General features: G+C 43.8%; 1 protein-coding gene and 1 long non-coding RNA gene across 2 annotated transcripts; one reads left to right on the forward strand and one right to left on the reverse strand.

Moving 5' to 3' along the window:
* The first annotated feature begins 54 nt into the window (after window positions 1-54).
* gucy2ca (guanylate cyclase 2Ca) lies at window positions 55-10,302 on the forward strand. Its single transcript, XM_019870938.1, has 27 exons — window positions 55-1,038; window positions 1,831-1,943; window positions 2,990-3,057; window positions 3,139-3,360; window positions 3,453-3,571; window positions 3,737-3,836; window positions 3,936-4,047; window positions 4,128-4,235; window positions 4,476-4,589; window positions 4,680-4,794; window positions 5,097-5,178; window positions 5,250-5,343; window positions 5,471-5,533; window positions 5,624-5,695; window positions 5,870-5,974; window positions 6,585-6,671; window positions 6,794-6,926; window positions 7,016-7,153; window positions 7,275-7,363; window positions 7,465-7,556; window positions 7,639-7,797; window positions 7,994-8,186; window positions 8,277-8,451; window positions 8,628-8,726; window positions 8,835-8,929; window positions 9,038-9,114; window positions 9,388-10,302. The coding sequence occupies exons 1-27, from the start codon at window positions 816-818 to the stop codon at window positions 9,587-9,589; spliced, it is 3,249 nt and encodes a 1,082-aa protein (XP_019726497.1). The 5' UTR covers window positions 55-815; the 3' UTR covers window positions 9,590-10,302.
* On the reverse strand, window positions 2,360-3,057 carry LOC109516412 (uncharacterized). The gene is made up of 2 exons (XR_002168331.1): window positions 2,988-3,057; window positions 2,360-2,577 (listed from the first exon to the last, which is right to left on the reverse strand). It is a non-coding gene; the product is annotated as an uncharacterized LOC109516412 (long non-coding RNA).
* Window positions 10,303-20,390: the final 10,088 nt, after the last annotated feature.

A 20,390-nucleotide genomic window follows, 5' to 3' on the forward strand; every position in this document is an offset into this window, starting at 1 on the left:
AAATTCAGACTTCCCTGCACACCAGTGAAAGCCAAAAAAAAAAAAAAAAAAAAAGTCTTTTGACAGTGGTCGGTGGTGACTGTGGTTCATAAGAAGTCTGGTCTTTTACAGGCTTAATCCACCCTACTTTTATAGCATACACCGTTTATCAGCTCCACACCAACCCTGTCTTTATAGCCTGCCGTCACCTTTGTCCTTCTCGCCATGCAAGCCCTCTGCCTTTTTGACATAAGTCACCGTATGTATTCGCCATTCAGTTCAACACTCAAACGACAGTGGTCTATTCAGGATCAAACCAGGTGGATCAGGCAGTCACTGACATTCTTTCGCAATTTTGTGAAGAGTTCCATGTCAGTAAGGTTTTTCCATCGCAGTTAGACGGTCAATAAGATGAGTACGCTGTTGGCCCCGATGGAGTGTGGGAGTCTGCATTCTCTCGCCTGCCGTGGCCTGACTGGTGTTGTGACCGTCACCTATACAGTTGTTCATTAACACACAGAGGGAAGACTGATAGCGTAGCCACACACCGAGCTGGAGGATTATTGCTCTCAAGCTTTCACTGGGGAAGCAACGGGTGTGGAGGCAGTCTTCCGCATTGTCTTTACTCAAACTCAGTCAAGGGTCAAAAATCCCCGGAAAAAGTTGAGTTCTTTTTCTCATTTGGACGCTGGACTGTGAATCAAGGGGACTAACCGACGTCTGCTTTCTCACTCTGGATCGAATTGATCTCGGGAGGCACTGAAACCTGAAAAGAACTGGAACAGATTTTGTTGTTGAGATGTAGGAACCGTGGACAAGACGAATCAAAGACTAGAATGAGGATCAAGATGAGTGGCTTGAACAGTTTGCCTTACCTGGCAGTGCTGGTCATGGCAGTGATTGGCAACAAGATGCTGGACGACTGTCTGTCCTCCAAACGTCGATTCACGATGAACGTTGTGCTGCTGGAAGACAACACGTACGAGTGGAGTCTGCCCTTAGTGCAGGCTGCGGTGGAGCGAGCCATCGAAGAGGACAGGAAGGAGAACATTAAAAATAGTAGGGATTGAATCTTTCATATTTTTGGGCGCTCCTATCTGCATCATTGCTGTCCAATGAAAAACACAAATCCATAAATTTGGTGTATTTTTTGTTGTTTGAAAAATGCTTTTTCATTGGACAGGATAGATACTGTCTGTAAAATTATGGGGGCTGGGCAGAGGCGGGGGGATTCCCAATTGTTAATATTTTATAGAAAATAATATCCAGTGGACTTTATCTTAAATTTATGTTTGAAGTAAATCATCTCAATTAAAATGTAACAATTCGACATGATTCAGAACAGCTTGCTCACAGGCATTTTCAGAAATAGGCAGTTTACGACAGATTTATTTTTTGTGATTTCATTTCACACTTGATGGGTGGGTAAACACATCAGGCACGCATACAGTATAATTTTGTATCAGTCAAAACCATCGAGACTGATGTTTCTTTTTTGAGGGCGATCTGGCCAAGAAGGCTGAGTACAATTCACATCATAACAAAGAGCACTAATAAAAAAAGAACGTACATATAAAAAAAAACACGGGATACCTACAAGCAAACACCAAAGACCAAGAGCAACTAAACAGACATGACACTTTCAAAGAGCATAAAAACCACATTGCTTCAAATAGTAAATGTTCAAAATGATTACTGAGACTCAAATTACAGGACAACAATATTGTCACAGTTTTGAAATTATTCACAAGGCAGATCAAAGGCAAAAACCGACATATTTATCTCATCTTAGCTACTAAAAAAAATGATACACTTTCACATAACGACAAGTGTTGTCTTCCATGGCTCCAGATTTAACCTTCACTTTGACAGCCAACTTCCAAGGCTTCAACACCACCGTGTACAACCGGCAGGGCTGTGGCAGCAGCACCTGTGAGGGTGTCGCCATCCTCAAAATGCTGCATGTGAGTGCACATCAACATCACACACTATTTTTTTTTTCTTTTTGTATGATTTTATTGTGACCGCACATGGCAGCACTCATGTCAGTTACTCATTTGGCAGAGAGAAACTCATCAGCTTCTTTTTATGAGAATTTTCAGCAAAATGTAAATCACCCGAATAAGTAGAAAACTGGCTTTTTGGGGGGTGCGTTGTACTTCTTTCCTTTTGAAATTGTAGTAAATTACGTTTTTTTGCTAAACATAGAATAGTATGTCTGAGGCAAGTCTGCTATCCCATCGTCCGGCCCCCCATTTCAGAATGACTGGGTTCCCAGGTAAATTTGTGCCGGAATGGAGAAATATTAACATCCAGTAAACCCCTCAATTGCAAGTATCAGGTTAGTGGGCAGGCCATTTCGCTGATTCGTTATTTTTTTTCAACAGTTGAAATGTATTTTGTTCTGGCTGTTTATTTATGTTGTAATTCCACACTTGACCACAACATGCACTATTGAGTTTGACACTGTATATTTGACAAAAGAAGAAGACAAACAGGAAGTAAAGGACAGTATTTCAGTTCCCGCTAGTTTTTGCTGAAGCATTTTAAATTTCGATCCACTTCATTCCTACATTTTGTGATGACAGAAATCGACGACTGTACGTTTATTTTATGATGACCATCTTTGGCCATGATTATTTATGTATATTGTGAAATGAAAAGTTAAGTTTGTTAATTTCTACAAAAAAAAAAAAAAAACACAGTTTGCTGGGGTCATTTGTAGCATATTTTTGTGTTAACCATTCAGCTTGTGTTTAAAAGTCTTTGTAGTATTTTAAAAGTGTGTCTGAAGATCTTACAACAAATGAATTGCCATAAATACAATGAAAACATGTCGAGGGTGTATTTAAATCGGGCATTTCTATATTGTGTATTTCGATGATTGTGAGGGTGGTCTGGAAATTAACTCCAGCGGTGGAAGGGCATTACTGAACATATTTTTTGTGACACCTTTATTTAGTGGGAGATATTTTATCAGATGTCTCTGACCACTCTGAACCATCTACAGAAAAATGGTGACGCTGGATGTGTCATGCTTGGGCCTTCATGCACGTATGCCACCTTCCAGTTGGTGGAGTGAGTATGACGCTGCTTCTCTGTTATGGTCTTATGTGTGTCATTACCAACTGATCTAACGTGGCATCCTTGGTGTGTCAGTGATGAAATTGGCCTGACCTTGAGCATTCCCATCATTTCTGCGGGGAGCTTCGGGCTCTCGTGCGACTACAAACCCAAATTGACTCGGATCTTGCCGCCGGCACGCAAGATCTCGGACATGTTCTCTCATTTTCTGACGGCCCATTTGCCATTCAAAGAGGTGTGGAAGCATGTTTACGTGTACAAGAAGTCGATCTATAACGCGACCGAGGATTGCTTCTGGTGAGCGACCGCAACATACAGTCTTCGCTCAGGTCTATGCTTTGAGGACGTGTTCTCATCCCCTTGCTGTCGTCTCCTTTTTTTGGTCACAGGTACACAAATGCACTGGAAGCGCCTTCCGCCAACTTCGCTACAACACTAAAGAGGGAGATGCTACGTTCTGAGGATGAGCTCAAGAAAGCTCTCATGTCTGAGAAAAGACACAGTAATAGTGAGTATCGTATACTTGACATTTCACAACAGTCCAGTTGCTGAGTTACAAGTTGATGATGACACAATTGGGGAAAAAAAAGAAGTAAATTCTGCGTTGTGGGTGAATTAAAAACCCGTGTCATATGTTTCTTGCACTCATGACGCAAATGGATATTCATTTCAGTTTTCATCATTTGTGGCCGTCTTGATGACGTGATTTCAATCAAGGCCAAAGTGGGCAATATTCACCGAGATACCATGTTCATTCTTGTGGACATTTACAAGTAAGCATGACATGATTCAGATTAAATTTTCTGCCACAAAGCTCCTCAACACACCTAACGTATATATTGATACGTTTGATGCCTTTTTCTCTCTTCCAGCCCTGAGTATTATGTCAATACTACTTCCAGTCAGGGCATGCACGATGTCCTGGTCATCACTCTCCCACAGAGAAACTACGACTACGGCTCGAGTTTACCCTATAACGACACGGCGAGTTTAATTTTAAACACCTCTCAATGAATGGTGGGAAATTGCACAGGTCGTTAACTCTTTCTCTCTGTCAACGGCAGATCAATGACTATGTGGCTGGTTATCATGACGGCGCTCTCCTGTTTGGTAAAGTGCTCAGGGAGAGGATGCTCAGTCAGCAGAGTAACCAAAGCAACCACCAGTCTAGGGTGTAGCCAGCCAAGCTAATGAGACGAAATAGTATAAAAAATGGTCGATTCATGGATGGATGAATGGAGTGCAAACTGGAATGTTTGCTGCACATTTGAAGACTCTCAATACCGGTAGTTTATCGTTAAGAATTTGAATTTGTATTTATGTAATTGCCAGCCAGTCTAGGGTGTAGCCAGCCGAGCTAATGAGACGAAATAGTATAAAAAAATGGTCGATGCATGGATGGATGAATGGAGTGCAAACTGGAATGTTTGCTGCACGCAGGTATGGGAGGTCACTACGTGCTGGACGAGTACGGTGACAGAGATGTTAACTTCTCGATGATTTACACATCGACTCTTACCGGCAAGGTGAGATGACTTGCAGCATCTTTCATCATTTCTGAGAATCACAACCATAATATGAAGGAGAGTTGCTGTTTTTGATTTTTTCCGATGCAGTATGAGACTCTGCTAGTATTTGACACATCGAAGAATGAATCTAGGGTGGCCGAAAATTATGATCTGCATTGGAAAGGAAATCGCCTGCCCAACGATGTACCAGATGATTCACACGGTAGCGTGCCCACACACACACACACACACACACACACACACACACACACACACACACACACACACACACACAATAGAATATCATTGATAAAAAAGGAAAGAATGGTCAACAATGTCAAATGCTTCACTAAGTTCAATGAATACAGCACCTGTAGGCATAATAATAATCGATTCAAACGCTGATTATTCTCACAAATTTTTGTGAATATAAATTGAAATCCACTTTTATCTCATTGAATGAACCAACTTCTGATATCAACCCTCCTAGATATCTGACGATGTTTTTTGTTCGTGTGCCTGTAGGCTTGACCATGCAGGATGTAATTGTGATCGTTCTGAGCCTCAGTGTTGTCGTGGTGACTGCCATCGCGCTCATCTTCTACAAGTAGGAAGCAGTATGTTTGTGTGCAAACGCGTTTTTAATCCAAATTCATTTGAGAATCCACTTCACGCTAGGCAGAACAGAAAAGAACGCCAAATGCAGAAAAAGTGGTCTCACATCAACCCTCACCTGATTGGGCCGTTGGATGAGAAGGAGGTCTCCCTAAAGGTAAAAGTCCTCATCGTGATTTCAGATTAGAAGGGCGTGGGAGTCATTAGTTGGTATTTATTACGATCACAGCACCCGGCCCCATTGCTGTAATTATTTATATGCTTGTTTGTTTGCATGAAAAAAGATTGATGAAGACAAGAGAAAGGACAGCACGTTCTACTCACGTCGAGGCCGCTATGACAAAAAGGTTCCTTTTAAAAAAAACAAAAAACTTTGATGTGAAGAATGAGAAGAAACAGGCCAGGATGTTAACACCCTTTGATTCTTGTGGTTGTAGCCAGTTATCTTGAAAGAGCTGCGACAAACTGATGGAGACCTCACAGAGGACCAGAAGATTGAGCTGAACACTGTAAGACATCGCAAACCACGATCATAAACACACAGTAATTGTGAAATGATGACCTCCCTGCATCACAACAGAGCATCATCTTTCCAAAGGGAACATTTTAAGTACTTGGATTCGCCATTATATTGGGAAAAAATGTTGTGAGATTTTAATTTCTCTTTGTGTGTTTGTTTCAAGCTGCTGCATATCGATTACTACAACTTGACTAAGTTCTATGGCACGGTGAAGTTTGAGTATGCCGTGTTCGGAGTGTTTGAGCTGTGCCAGAGGGGCTCCCTCAGGGTGAGAAAAAAAAAAATTCAACACGAATCAACGCACTTTATCCTTTGTGACGGCAGGAAAGGAAAGCAGAGATACACATAATTAGTGTCGCTAATGTAAGAATTCAAAACAATTACCAATCAAACAAATTTGACGAAGCCCGAAGGACACGATGGAACACAATGCCGGGCGAGCGGGAACAACGCAAGGCACACGGCCCGATAAGTACAATGCAGATGCAGCTTATTACACAATTAACGTTGTTTACGATGATGTTGATTGCCTCCTTTTTCCATTTGTTACAGCTGCAGCTGTTGTGAAAGCGCTATATAAATCAAGATGTATTGTATTGTATTGCATTGCATTGCACACAATCATTTTATTGTTGATCGTTATGGCTTAAAAGAACACTAAAAGGCTTGCCGTAGTCGTCAAGCAATAACTTGAGATTACCTACGCATTTGGCGTTTGGTCACTTTTTGGACATTGACAACGATTACAGTCATTTCCACAAGTCTTATCTCGAATGATCTGTCTACGATAACCCAATCCCGAATTGTTTTGTCTGGATGGCATTCCCATACAGACGGCATACACATACAGAATGTTTTCATCTGTTTCATCCTTGCAGTACATTCTGAACGACAGAATCTCCTACCCAGACGAAACCTTCATGGACAGGGAGTTTAAAATATCGGTCATGTATGACATAGCAAAGGTAATGTATAATGACCGCACAACGAGTTGCGGGTATCATTATTCATGTTTGATATGAATTGGGAGACGCCTTGAGAATTGGTACTGCAAATTTTAACCGGACCTCTCACCCACCTGCACCAGGGCATGTCATATCTCCATTCCAGCAATATCGAAGTCCACGGGCGCCTGAAGTCCACCAACTGCGTGGTAGACAACCGCATGGTGGTCAAGATCACCGACTTTGGCTGCCACACCATCCTGAGGCCAGGCAGAGGTGAGCGGTCGAAGCGATCAGGATCCGAGGCGGCGATTATTACTCGTAAGACTGTAGCGTACATCTGAGCTTCTCTCTTCTGCGCTCAGATGTATGGACCGCCCCGGAGCACCTCCGTAGAGATGGGGTCTCTCAAAAAGGAGACGTCTACAGCTATGGCATCATCGCACATGAAATCATTCTGAGGCAGGCTCCGTTCTACACGCAGCACTATTTGAGTCGTGCAGGTATTGATTAGTTGATATAACTCGGGGTCTTGACTCCTCACCTTAATCCCCATCCGTGGTTCCGAATTCGGCATTTTGCCAAGCCATTTTGGACAATTGAAAATGTTCTGTCATCCCTCAGAAAAGATGTACAGGGTGCAGTATCCCAATGAGATGGGTGTCTTTAGGCCGGAACTCCACTTTGATGGCGTGTCAGACAAAGATATCGAGGTGAGAGAAACAAGATGACATAAGAATTGTGGCCATTTTGACTCAGGTCATGCTGAGATGATCTGACTCTGTCTTCGTGCGTGTGTACGTATGGTTGCCAGTTGCACATGCTGATAAAGAACTGCTGGGACGAAGATCCGGAACGGAGGCCAGATTTCAAGAAAATCGAGTTAACTCTGCGTAAGATTTTCAGGTATGTCACCGTTTGCACATTTTTTTGCTGTCTTTCTACCGCGCAGTGTAATCAATAAGAAACCCCTTTTTGGTTGTCGCAGCAACTTGCACAATCAAGCCACAGAAACATACATGGACAACCTGATCCGTCGCCTCCAGATGTACTCGAGGACTTTGGAAAATCTGGTGGAGGAGAGGACGTCCTTGTACAAGGCTGAGAGGGACCGAGCAGACCGCCTTAACTTCATGCTACTTCCTGGGTGGGTTTATGTCGCACTAGAAATGTGAGACAGAAGGAGCATTTATTATTATTACTTTTTGTGAGCCTCCAAATCTTCCTTTCCTCAGCCCAGTGGTGCGCTCGCTGAAGGAGACGGGCAGAGTGGAGCAGACAGAAGGAGCATTTATTATTATTATTAGTAGTTTTTGTGAGCCTCCAAAACTTTCTTTCCTCAGCCCGGTGGTGCGCTCGCTGAAGGAGACGGGCAGAGTGGAGCCGGAGCTCTATGAAGAGGTGACGGTGTATTTCAGCGACATTGTTGGATTCACCACCCTTTGCCACTACAGCACTCCCATGGAAGTGGTGGACATGCTCAATGAGATCTACAAGAACTTTGACAGCGTCCTTGACCACCACGATGTTTACAAGGTGCCACTCTCACCACATATTTTTTTTTTTAATTTTTTTATTCGTGATGTCATCTTGAACCAGAGCGCTGATCGCATACTTTGTTTTCAGGTGGAGACCATCGGCGATGCGTACATGGTTGCGTCGGGTCTGCCTAAACGCAATGGGGACAGGCATGCGGTGGACATTGCACACATGGCGCTGGACATTTTATCATTTGTTGGGACGTTTGAGCTGCAGCACTTGCCCGGCATTCCTCTCTGGATACGTATTGGTGTGCATTCAGGTAAAAGGTCGTCCTCATCTTAAGATTTTTTTTTTTTGTCATTTCACTCATTTAGATATGAGTATTAAAAAAAAAATGCTCTGTCTCAGTCCAGTACCTTTGAGGTTCCGACCCATAAACAAGTGCTATGAGGTTCATGCAACCAGTCCCGTGTGTGGGCTGTTTGTGTACTCTAGGTCCTTGTGCTGCTGGAGTAGTGGGGAACAAGATGCCCCGCTACTGTCTATTCGGCGATACGGTCAACACGGCATCACGAATGGAGTCCACGGGCCTACGTAAGAAACCGAGCGCATACACATCTACCGCGTAGTATGCGACGACACACAATTAGCGCAGAGTTGAACATCGGTTTAATGTGGCATTCCAATGTGTCCCTGTTCCAGCTCTGAGAATCCATATAAGTAAGTCCACCATCAACATCCTGCAAAGGACCGATTGTAAATTTGAGTATGAGCAGAGAGGAGAAACGTACCTGAAGGTGAGCCGCGTGCACTTTGGCTTCGCTGTTTCTTCTTCTTCCTCCAAACTTGAACACAAGTTAAGAGTAATCCCTTTACCTTCGGTTGTCCTTTTTATTGGCCCACAGGGCAAAGGCAAAGAGATGACTTACTGGTTAACCGGAGTAACTGGAGGCAAATACAATCTACCCACACCACCAACAGCGTAAGTCAACCAATCTACCCAACGTTCAGTACGGTTACCCACCTTCAATCGTGGACTTATGTTCCAGGTCATCCTGACAAAGAAAATACGCACTATAGAAATTTTCTGTTGAAATAGACCATAAGCTTTTAAAAAAAAAAAAATTAATGAATAGAAATGACAAATCATCCCTTTTACCCTCAGGCAATGCACAACGTGTGCCTGAATTGTTTTCAGAGCTCCTTGGCTCTCTGACGGTCTGACTGTCCCCGTTTCCCTCCATGTTGGTCTCAGGGAGAACTGCCAGCGACTGCAGCAAGACTTAGCAGAGATGATCGTGTCCAGCCTGGAAAAGCGCGGCAAAGGCAGAGAGAGCTTTGAAAAGAGGAAAACGTTGTCCACCAGACGGCGAGAAACCAGCAGCAGCCTGCAGGGAGAGAGCTCCCCCGAATACTTCCACCTGGCTGTCACCGACAACACCAGTACTTATCTGTGATGACAGAGTACCGCGCCGTTCGGCGTCAGCCATAATCTGCACCTGTTTGAATGAACGCTGCTCGACGGGGACAGAGCTGCAGTGACTCGCGCGGGAATGTGGAAACTGAGACTCGGAGTATGCCCATGCGGTGAAAAGTCATTATTTTTGCATCGCGGTCATTCTTTACAGGCAGCTGCCTCCAGCACATTCTTCTTGCAGTAACCTTCGAAAAAGAACAAGGATGGAATTTGACATGACATGACAAAAGCAGCGCCATTATTTAAAGAACACGACTGGGCATCCTACTCTGATAAGTAGTATGCATAGTATGCTAATTAACGGTTTGGTATTGTTGTCTAGAATAACTCTAAGGTTGGGACTAGCTTGATTTAAGCATTCACCCAGATTCCGAGAGATTGCAAGTGTATATATTTAACGAGGTATTCACAGCCACATGAGTCAAATCAACACAATAACAAAAAAATGAATCAAAAAGAGCAGTACAGACAAAAGAGGAGTGTGCAAACAGTCCTCATCTTGAAAACAATTCCTTCCTACTTTGTAAAACTATAAACACACACATTGAAGGCTTCGGTGCACCTTCATGCAGTGGTTGCTTCTTATCAGTGATATTTGTCCGTCGCAGAAATTGCTAAGCCATCGACCATTCCGCGTGTTCCATTTTTAATGTTATAAATTGCAGCGGTGCCAAAAATCCATCGGGATTCATTCCAAAAAGTCACAAATTACATTCATCCACCAGGCGCAGCAGCATGGATGATTTGCTTGGATTCCTTTTCGAGGTCACGCGGCATGTTTGCGTCATCATTTGTTCGCCGGGCAGAGTTGATGGCAATTTAAACATGATGTCAGTGATAGTCATGTGCACTTGAATAATTGAAAAGCAAACTGGACGGGTTGCCCTGCAGCATGTCACACTTGCTCACTGAAGGTGTCATATTCTGAATGTCTTTTACACTGTGGCACTTCATGAGGAAGATGTCTGAAGTTGGAATAGAATCTACACAGTTTTGGTTGTCACCAAGGCAGTGTCGCCCAGTTCTGTGGCAGGAAGCGGGAGTCTGTGCTCTCTCATTGCATTGAAAACTGGAAGCACTCCAACCTCCTCGGCGCGATCTGTTTCCCCTCCGTCCGTTGCCTTCTGACATTTTGGGGGCCCCCTGCAATTGACGAATCCCTCCTCCTGCTTTGAGGTGCTGTCGGTTCCCTGGTTGTACGAGTGGGCACAGGCCGAAGGGGTCAATGTAGCTGATGTGGACAAATGACTTTCGAGAGGCGGCTGTATTTTCTGGAGAGGCTCTGGTGCAGACTCCGTTTCTTCTGCTATAAAATAAATAACAATAAGGACGCTTGAATGAATAGAGTCATTTCATTAGAAGGGAACATCTTATGGACAATGTGCCTTAGAATTGCTTGTAAGCAAAGAGCGCCGTCTCTGGAGTGCCAGTGCACCCATCAAGCGTTGTCTCCCAGGAGCAATACACCTTGATTCAAATCATCAGGATCGTCCTGATGTTGCATCAGAGCTGGCTGATCATCTGATCATCTGTATCAGGTGTGTTGCAACCGGGAGAAATGGCGGCATTCCAACCCTGGAGCCGGACACTCCAGCGTATCATGCAAAGGCACTTCAAAGCAGAAACAATCAAATCCCCGTGTCATAGCGAAAAGGTAAGAAAAGCTGCATTGAGTTTTGTTGGATGCACAGATTAGCATAAATGTACACTGCAACGTACTTGATGGCACATTGAAGTTGGAGATGTGGTGGAGCAGGGGCGTATTTGTGTTTGGCGATATTTCACAAGAGCCACTGGCTTTAATTTAACACACGGGGTGAAACACCATCAATGCACAAACAAGTAGCACTTGTGTTGTGGTGTTACAACCCCTCAGTTGAAGCAATGGGTATTTGAACACGAGTCGGCAACACTTGTCGGCAGATGTTACGGTGCGTGACTGATTGTACCCCAGTATAATCAAAACAAAAGAAGGAACGATTCAACGCAATTCTGTTACGCCGTTAAGCCTTAAAACTAGAAGTTTAGTGCTCATGTCACCAGGCGTGCACGTCCCTGCTCACTTCTTTCCTGCGCCACCTGGGGGCGACTCATAGAGAGCAAAACGGGAAAACGAACATTGAGAGGAGAATAATAACCCCACAACCTTAACAAGTTGTCTTCTTAATATTAATTGAGTATTTTGAAACTCGTTTACATTTATCATCTCATCAGTTCATTTTGAGAAAGCACAATATAACTATGAATATAAAACACAGGTTATGTCTGAGGCGTTCAACTCTCGTACTATTTCCAGTGAAAAGATACCAATTCACGAAATACTTTGGTATGATTTCTATTCAATTGTGTCAGATTAACAATACTTCATATTCTTAGGGCAGTTAGCAAAGGCATTGTGTTGTGTTCTAGGGTCATGTCCTTTTCATTGTGTGTGCAACAGTGAAGCGTTTGTCAAATTACGCGGAATTCCTTCAAATGCTAATCTAATTTCATACATTCCCTGAGTTAAAAAAGCAAGTAACGGTTAACCCCAGTTTGCATCGTCTCAATTTACCGATGGGCGAGTCTCGTTTCTCCTTTCGTTTGATTTTTGATTGTGCTGCAAAAATTGAGCATAGCTCTTTAAATTCAGACTTTTGGATTTAGGATTTTGTCGACTTTTTTTGAACATAAGATATGACAGGCTGGCCTCTTCTAACAGCTTTAGTATAACTTACTGTTCGAGATCACCTTGACTGTCACTTCATGTGCTGTTCACCAGGAGATCTCATTTGATCTCCTGCTAAGAATAGAACTCGAGTCACAAGCAAGAGAGTGGGGTTGACCCATGGGAGGCCCGAGAGAAGAACAGAAACTGCGCTGTTTCTCCCATCAGGCAGTGTTACACCCCAGCACCCGCTAGCCCACTTCCTCCAAAATACTCCTGAGACGCCTGTCCTCTGAGTCAGAGCCCAGGCGTGCCATTTAAACGCGAACACTATAACTAAACAGTGCTGCTGCTTTTTGGCGATGGAGAAGTGACGATAACCATAGAAAAATGACTTTTTGAGATGGCAGGAGCTCACTGCGATAAGAGTAAAATTATTCAATAAAATGCTATTACATAGGCACCTCGGCCATGTGTTTTTGGAATGTGAGAGAAAGTTGGAATAAACAATCAACAAAAAATCAACAAAACGCGTTGTGCCGTCCTGTATTTCCGCTGCATCGATACTATGGAATTGCACACATACCCGAGGTTCTACCGAGCCTGCTCTGTCGTTTGTATATGATGAACCAGAGAGCCAAAGCCATGATGGACCCCACGGTGGTCAAAACCACCACAATCCACAGAACCGGATTCAGAGCGATATCCGGGTCCGCCCTTGCAGCAGGAGATGTGCTTCTCTGATGGAAAACTGGGGTCAACTCTATTGGGAATACATGAAAGGACAAGTTAAAAAAAGAAGAAAAACTACATTTGCAGCTCAACATCGTCTTTGTGTTATTTTACGATGGCATGAGGACAAATATCAACATTGCCTTAAAGAGGAACAATGGTCGATAGATATGAATAGCAGCAGAATGATACCAAGTCGCCGATTTAAAAAAAATAATAAAATAAATAAGAGGCACACAACATTGCTCTGTTATTCTCACCTGTTGGAGGTTCAGGTCGTGTTTCGGCCCAACCTCGGATGCAGGTGTTGACAAGGTTGTCCCATGTTGTGCCAGGAGGACAGTTCTTCTTGGTCATCTCTGCAAGCAGCAGGAGTAACTTTTACAAATGCGAACAAGGAAAAAAAAAAAAAAGTGAGACCTCGTGGATGAAGGCAACCACTCTTATATGAAAATAACACCGGGCGCCTTACAGACGTTTCACTTCCTCCATTTCACAGGAAGGGGTGAATGCGATGAAATGCAGTCCACGCACCGGTCCCGAGAGACAAACGGCTTGCTCTCTTTCTGCTCCAACGGACCAGAGTTCCTGACTTCACATTGTGAATTTCATGTAGATGTTCGAACGATTAGCCTGACAATTGGCGAAAAAGACAAAAGTTGGTCATCAACAAAAGTCAACACGCTGACCCTTGTTAAATAGTTTGCGTACAAGAACCAATAATGCCAGCAGTCACGCGGGACGATGTCTAAAACTCCATGCATAGACACGACGTCATTTATGCAGTGCAAAACAAAAGACAGGACGGCAAAAGGTCCGACTTCAAGACTTTATTCGTCAAATGCGACCAACGTGCAGCACCGCGTCAAGCTGAAAGTGTGGATGTAAATTTCCTAACCCTGAAACGGGCTGAGAAATCGATGCAGTCATTGCAGCAGAGCCCTGAGAGTTGAGCACGGAGCCCACGGCTTCATTCATTATGAAAACAAAAAACACAACTTGAATGGCAAAAATGATGATTGGCACTCACAGTCTGACTGCACTGCTCTGGCATTTTATCAAATCTAGTTATAGATGCAAAACTTCCAAGTTGAAGGCATCGAAGATCCGGACTCACTTTACCCTGAGACATCTTTGATTGATTAGTTAAAGCGTAAGAGCAAGACTAAAATGACTGAAATTAAAACATACCCTGTCTGTGCTGGGAGACATTTTATAATAAGACACAAGACGCAGCTTCGTGTCTCCATAAAAAACATTCAACCCCCAACAAGTATTGCACAACCTTTCCTTGTTAATGTGGCTTTAAAAAAAAAAAAATCATCAAATTTTATTTCATAATAAAAGTCATAGCATTAAATTGTATCCTTTTTATACAATTTTTTTTCATAGCCATAATTATTGATTGTCTAAGGAGTCACCATGTGGTTCACGTCGGGCACGTTCATTTTAAATGCCTTTTAAGAGCAGCAAGTTTCCTTGCCGGGAGATCAGTTAAGGGCGGAAGAGGAGGGGCTTCATCGTGACGAAGGTGAAATTGTAGTACTGCGGCAGACCCCGGTGGCCGAAGTCGCTGAAGTCGTCCCACGTGAACGGCGGCAGTCCACCTTGTGTCGTCGGCCCGTTCACCGCTTCCGCGCGGAACTCCGCCGCCATTTGGAAATCGGTCACCTGCTCACAGAAAAAAAAAGAGCTGAAGAGGCATGTTTGATCATCGAGAAGAAGCGCGCCACGGGACTTGCCTTAGTGTCATAGCAACCGCCCGGTGAAGGTTCCTCCGTCTTCAGGTCTTTTCGGCAACAGATGGACTTGCAGGGGTTGCCTTCGGAGTATGGGTCGTTCTTGTAGTCTGACAAGGAAAAAAAAAAAAGTGACGGTCAGCGTCACTGGCATATGCGACGTCTATATACTTGCATCGGAAAATTGCACGTTGAGGTACAAATAGATCTGGAATCCAACCCGCCCGATTCATTCAGACTTGGGGCTCACTGACACCCCGAAGGCTACGTCAGCTGACCACACCCAGTATGGACAGTTGGCCTCCCGTCTAATTCAAAACCAGGCCTGACCTTGCTTGGACCTCAAGGAGGTGGAGCCCGTGGAGGGGCTACACACCGATATGGAAACGACAAGAGTTAGCGGGGTGTTCAGGGATGCGACAGACAGTCTGGTCCTCATAGTTTACCTTCTTGTGAAAATGTTATAAATCGCAGCGGTGCCAAAAATCCATCGGGATTCATTCCAAAAAGTCACAAATTACATTCATCCACCAGGCGCAGCAGCATGGATGATTTGCTTGGATTCCTTTTCGAGGTCACGCGGCATGTTTGCGTCATCATTTGTTCGCCGGGCAGAGTTGATGGCAATTTAAACATGATGTCAGTGATAGTCATGTGCACTTGAATAATTGAAAAGCAAACTGGACGGGTTGCCCTGCAGCATGTCACACTTGCTCACTGAAGGTGTCATATTCTGAATGTCTTTTACACTGTGGCACTTCATGAGGAAGATGTCTGAAGTTGGAATCGAATCTACACCGTTTTGGTTGTCACCAAGGCAGTGTCGCCCAGTTCTGTGGCAGGAAGCGGGAGTCTGTGCTCTCTCATTGCATTGAAAACTGGAAGCACTCCAACCTCCTCGGCGCGATCTGTTTCCCCTCCGTCTGTTGCCTTCTGACATTTTGGGGGCCCCCTGCAATTGGCGAATCCCTCCTCCTGCTTTGAGGTGCTGTCGGTTCCCTGGTTGTACGAGTGGGCACAGGCCGAAGGGGTCAATGTAGCTGATGTGGACAAATGACTTTCGAGAGGCGGCTGTATTTTCTGGAGAGGCTCTGGTGCAGACTCCGTTTCTTCTGCTATAAAATAAATAACAATAAGGACGCTTGAATGAATAGAGTCATTTCATTAGAAGGGAACATCTTATGGACAATGTGCCTTAGAATTGCTTGTAAGCAAAGAGCGCCGTCTCTGGAGTGCCAGTGCACCCATCAAGCGTTGTCTCCCAGGAGCAATACACCTTGATTCAAATCATCAGGATCGTCCTGATGTTGCATCAGAGCTGGCTGATCATCTGATCATCTGTATCAGGTGTGTTGCAACCGGGAGAAATGGCGGCATTCCAACCCTGGAGCCGGACACTCCAGCGTATCATGCAAAGGCACTTCAAAGGAGAAACAATCAAATCCCCGTGTCATAGCGAAAAGGTAAGAAAAGCTGCATTGAGTTTTCTTGGATGCACAGATTAGCATAAATGTACACTGCAACGTACTTGATGGCACATTGAAGTTGGAGATGTGGTGGAGCAGGGGCGTATTTGTGTTTGGCGATATTTCACAAGAGCCACTGGCTTTAATTTAACACACGGGGTGAAACACCATCAATGCACAAACAAGTAGCACTTGTGTTGTGGTGTTACAACCCCTCAGTTGAAGCAATGGGTATTTGAACACGAGTCGGCAACACTTGTCGGCAGATGTTACGGTGCGTGACTGATTGTACCCCAGTATAATCAAAACAAAATAAGGAACGATTCAACGCAATTCTGTTACGCTGTTAAGCCTTAAAACTAGAAGTTTAGTGCTCACGTCACCAGGCGTGCACGTCCCTGCTCACTTCTTTCCTGCGCCACCTGGGGGCGACTCATAGAGAGCAAAACGGGAAAACGAACATTGAGAGGAGAATCTTGGATGCACAGATTAGCATAAATGTATACTGTAACGTACTTGATGGCACATTGAAGTTGGAGATGTAGTGGAGCCGGGGCGTATTTGTGTTTGGCGATATTTCACAAGAGCCATTGGCTTTAATTTAACACACGGGGTGAAACACCATAAATGGACAAACAAATAGCACTTGTGTTGTGGTGTTACAACCCCTCAGTTGAAGCAATGGGTATTTGAACACGAGTCGGCAACACTTGTCGGCAGATGTTACGGTGCGTGACTGATTGTACCCCAGTATAATCAAAACAAAATAAGGAACGATTCAACGCAATTCTGTTACGCTGTTAAGCCTTAAAACTAGAAGTTTAGTGCTCACGTCACCAGGCGTGCACGTCCCTGCTCACTTCTTTCCTGCGCCACCTGGGGGCGACTCATAGAGAGCAAAACGGGAAAACGAACATTGAGAGGAGAATAATAACCCCACAACCTTAACAAGTTGTCTTCTTAATATTAATTGAGTATTTTGAAACTCGTTTACATTTATCATCTCATCAGTTCATTTTGAGAAAGCACAATATAACTATGAATATAAAACACAGGTTATGTCTGAGGCGTTCAACTCTCGTACTATTTCCAGTGAAAAGATACCAATTCACGAAATACTTTGGTATGATTTCTGTTTAATTGTGTCAGATTAACAATACTTCATATTCTTAGGGCAGTTAGCAAAGGCATTGTGTTGATAATCAAAACAAAAGAAGGAACGATTCAACGCAATTCTGTTACGCCGTTAAGCCTTAAAACTAGAAGTTTAGTGCTCATGTCACCAGGCGTGCACGTCCCTGCTCACTTCCTTCCTGCGCCACCTGGGGGCGACTCAGAGCAAAACGGGAAAACGAACATTGAGAGGAGAATAATAACCCCACAACCTTAACAAGTTGTCTTCTTAATATTAATTGAGTATTTTGAAACTCGTTTACATTTATCATCTCATCAGTTCATTTTGAGAAATATAGCTATGAATATAAAACACAGGTTATGTCTGAGGCGTTCAACTCTCGTACTATTTCCAATGAAAAGATACCAATTCACTAAATACTTTGGTATGATTTCTATTCAATTGTGTCAGATTAACAATACTCCATATTCTTAGGGCAGTTAGCAAAGGCATTGTGTTGTGTTCTAGGGTCATGTCCTTTTCATTGTGTGTGCAACAACAGTGAAGCGTTTGTAAAATTACGCGGAATTCCTTCAAATGCTAATCTAATTTCATACACTCCCTGAGTTAAAAAAGCAAGTAACGGTTAACCCCAGTTTGCATCGTCTCAATTTACCGATGGGCGAGTCTCGTTTCTCCTTTCGTTTGATTTTTGATTGTGCTGCAAAAATTGAGCATAGCTCTTTAAATTCAGACTTTTGGATTTAGGATTTTGTCGACTTTTTTTGAACATAAGATATGACAGGCTGGCCTCTTCTAACAGCTTTAGTATAACTTACTGTTCGAGATCACCTTGACTGTCACTTCATGTGCTGTTCACCAGGAGATCTCATTTGATCTCCTGCTAAGAATAGAACTCGAGTCACAAGCAAGAGAGTGGGGTTGACCCATGGGAGGCCCGAGAGAAGAACAGAAACTGCGCTGTTTCTCCCATCAGGCAGTGTTACACCCCAGCACCCGCTAGCCCACTTCCTCCAAAATACTCCTGAGACGCCTGTCCTCTGAGTCAGAGCCCAGGCGTGCCATTTAAACGCGAACACTATAACTAAACAGTGCTGCTGCTTTTTGGCGATGGAGAAGTGACGATAACCATAGAAAAATGACTTTTTGAGATGGCAGGAGCTCACTGCGATAAGAGTAAAATTATTCAATAAAATGCTATTACATAGGCACCTCGGCCATGTGTTTTTGGAATGTGAGAGAAAGTTGGAATAAACAATCAACAAAAAATCAACAAAACGCGTTGTGCCGTCCTGTATTTCCGCTGCATCGATACTATGGAATTGCACACATACCCGAGGTTCTACCGAGCCTGCTCTGTCGTTTGTATATGATGAACCAGAGAGCCAAAGCCATGATGGACCCCACGGTGGTCAAAACCACCACAATCCACAGAACCGGATTCAGAGCGATATCCGGGTCCGCCCTTGCAGCAGGAGATGTGCTTCTCTGATGGAAAACTGGGGTCAACTCTATTGGGAATACATGAAAGGACAAGTTAAAAAAAGAAGAAAAACTACATTTGCAGCTCAACATCGTCTTTGTGTTATTTTACGATGGCATGAGGACAAATATCAACATTGCCTTAAAGAGGAACAATGGTCGATAGATATGAATAGCAGCAGAATGATACCAAGTCGCCGATTTAAAAAAAATAATAAAATAAATAAGAGGCACACAACATTGCTCTGTTATTCTCACCTGTTGGAGGTTCAGGTCGTGTTTCGGCCCAACCTCGGATGCAGGTGTTGACAAGGTTGTCCCATGTTGTGCCAGGAGGACAGTTCTTCTTGGTCATCTCTGCAAGCAGCAGGAGTAACTTTTACAAATGCGAACAAGGAAAAAAAAAAAAAAGTGAGACCTCGTGGATGAAGGCAACCACTCTTATATGAAAATAACACCGGGCGCCTTACAGACGTTTCACTTCCTCCATTTCACAGGAAGGGGTGAATGCGATGAAATGCAGTCCACGCACCGGTCCCGAGAGACAAACGGCTTGCTCTCTTTCTGCTCCAACGGACCAGAGTTCCTGACTTCACATTGTGAATTTCATGTAGATGTTCGAACGATTAGCCTGACAATTGGCGAAAAAGACAAAAGTTGGTCATCAACAAAAGTCAACACGCTGACCCTTGTTAAATAGTTTGCGTACAAGAACCAATAATGCCAGCAGTCACGCGGGACGATGTCTAAAACTCCATGCATAGACACGACGTCATTTATGCAGTGCAAAACAAAAGACAGGACGGCAAAAGGTCCGACTTCAAGACTTTATTCGTCAAATGCGACCAACGTGCAGCACCGCGTCAAGCTGAAAGTGTGGATGTAAATTTCCTAACCCTGAAACGGGCTGAGAAATCGATGCAGTCATTGCAGCAGAGCCCTGAGAGTTGAGCACGGAGCCCACGGCTTCATTCATTATGAAAACAAAAAACACAACTTGAATGGCAAAAATGATGATTGGCACTCACAGTCTGACTGCACTGCTCTGGCATTTTATCAAATCTAGTTATAGATGCAAAACTTCCAAGTTGAAGGCATCGAAGATCCGGACTCACTTTACCCTGAGACATCTTTGATTGATTAGTTAAAGCGTAAGAGCAAGACTAAAATGACTGAAATTAAAACATACCCTGTCTGTGCTGGGAGACATTTTATAATAAGACACAAGACGCAGCTTCGTGTCTCCATAAAAAACATTCAACCCCCAACAAGTATTGCACAACCTTTCCTTGTTAATGTGGCTTTAAAAAAAAAAAAATCATCAAATTTTATTTCATAATAAAAGTCATAGCATTAAATTGTATCCTTTTTATACAATTTTTTTTCATAGCCATAATTATTGATTGTCTAAGGAGTCACCATGTGGTTCACGTCGGGCACGTTCATTTTAAATGCCTTTTAAGAGCAGCAAGTTTCCTTGCCGGGAGATCAGTTAAGGGCGGAAGAGGAGGGGCTTCATCGTGACGAAAGTGAAATTGTAGTACTGCGGCAGACCTCGGCCCGTTCCCCGCTTCCGCGCG

The sequence above is a fragment of the Hippocampus comes genome, unplaced genomic scaffold, assembly GCF_001891065.2.
Source record: "Hippocampus comes isolate QL1 unplaced genomic scaffold, H_comes_QL1_v1.1 scaffold343, whole genome shotgun sequence".
Taxonomy (NCBI): Eukaryota; Metazoa; Chordata; class Actinopteri; order Syngnathiformes; family Syngnathidae; genus Hippocampus; species Hippocampus comes.

Coding starts and splice junctions, on each gene's coding strand:
- gucy2ca (XM_019870938.1), top strand. CDS start 816: ATGAGGATCAAGATGAGTGGCTTGAACAGTTTGCCTTACCTGGCAGTG. Junction 6,672..6,793: donor TCATGTATGACATAGCAAAG/GTAATGTATAAT, acceptor CACCTGCACCAG/GGCATGTCATATCTCCATTC. Junction 8,930..9,037: donor GAGGAGAAACGTACCTGAAG/GTGAGCCGCGTG, acceptor ATTGGCCCACAG/GGCAAAGGCAAAGAGATGAC.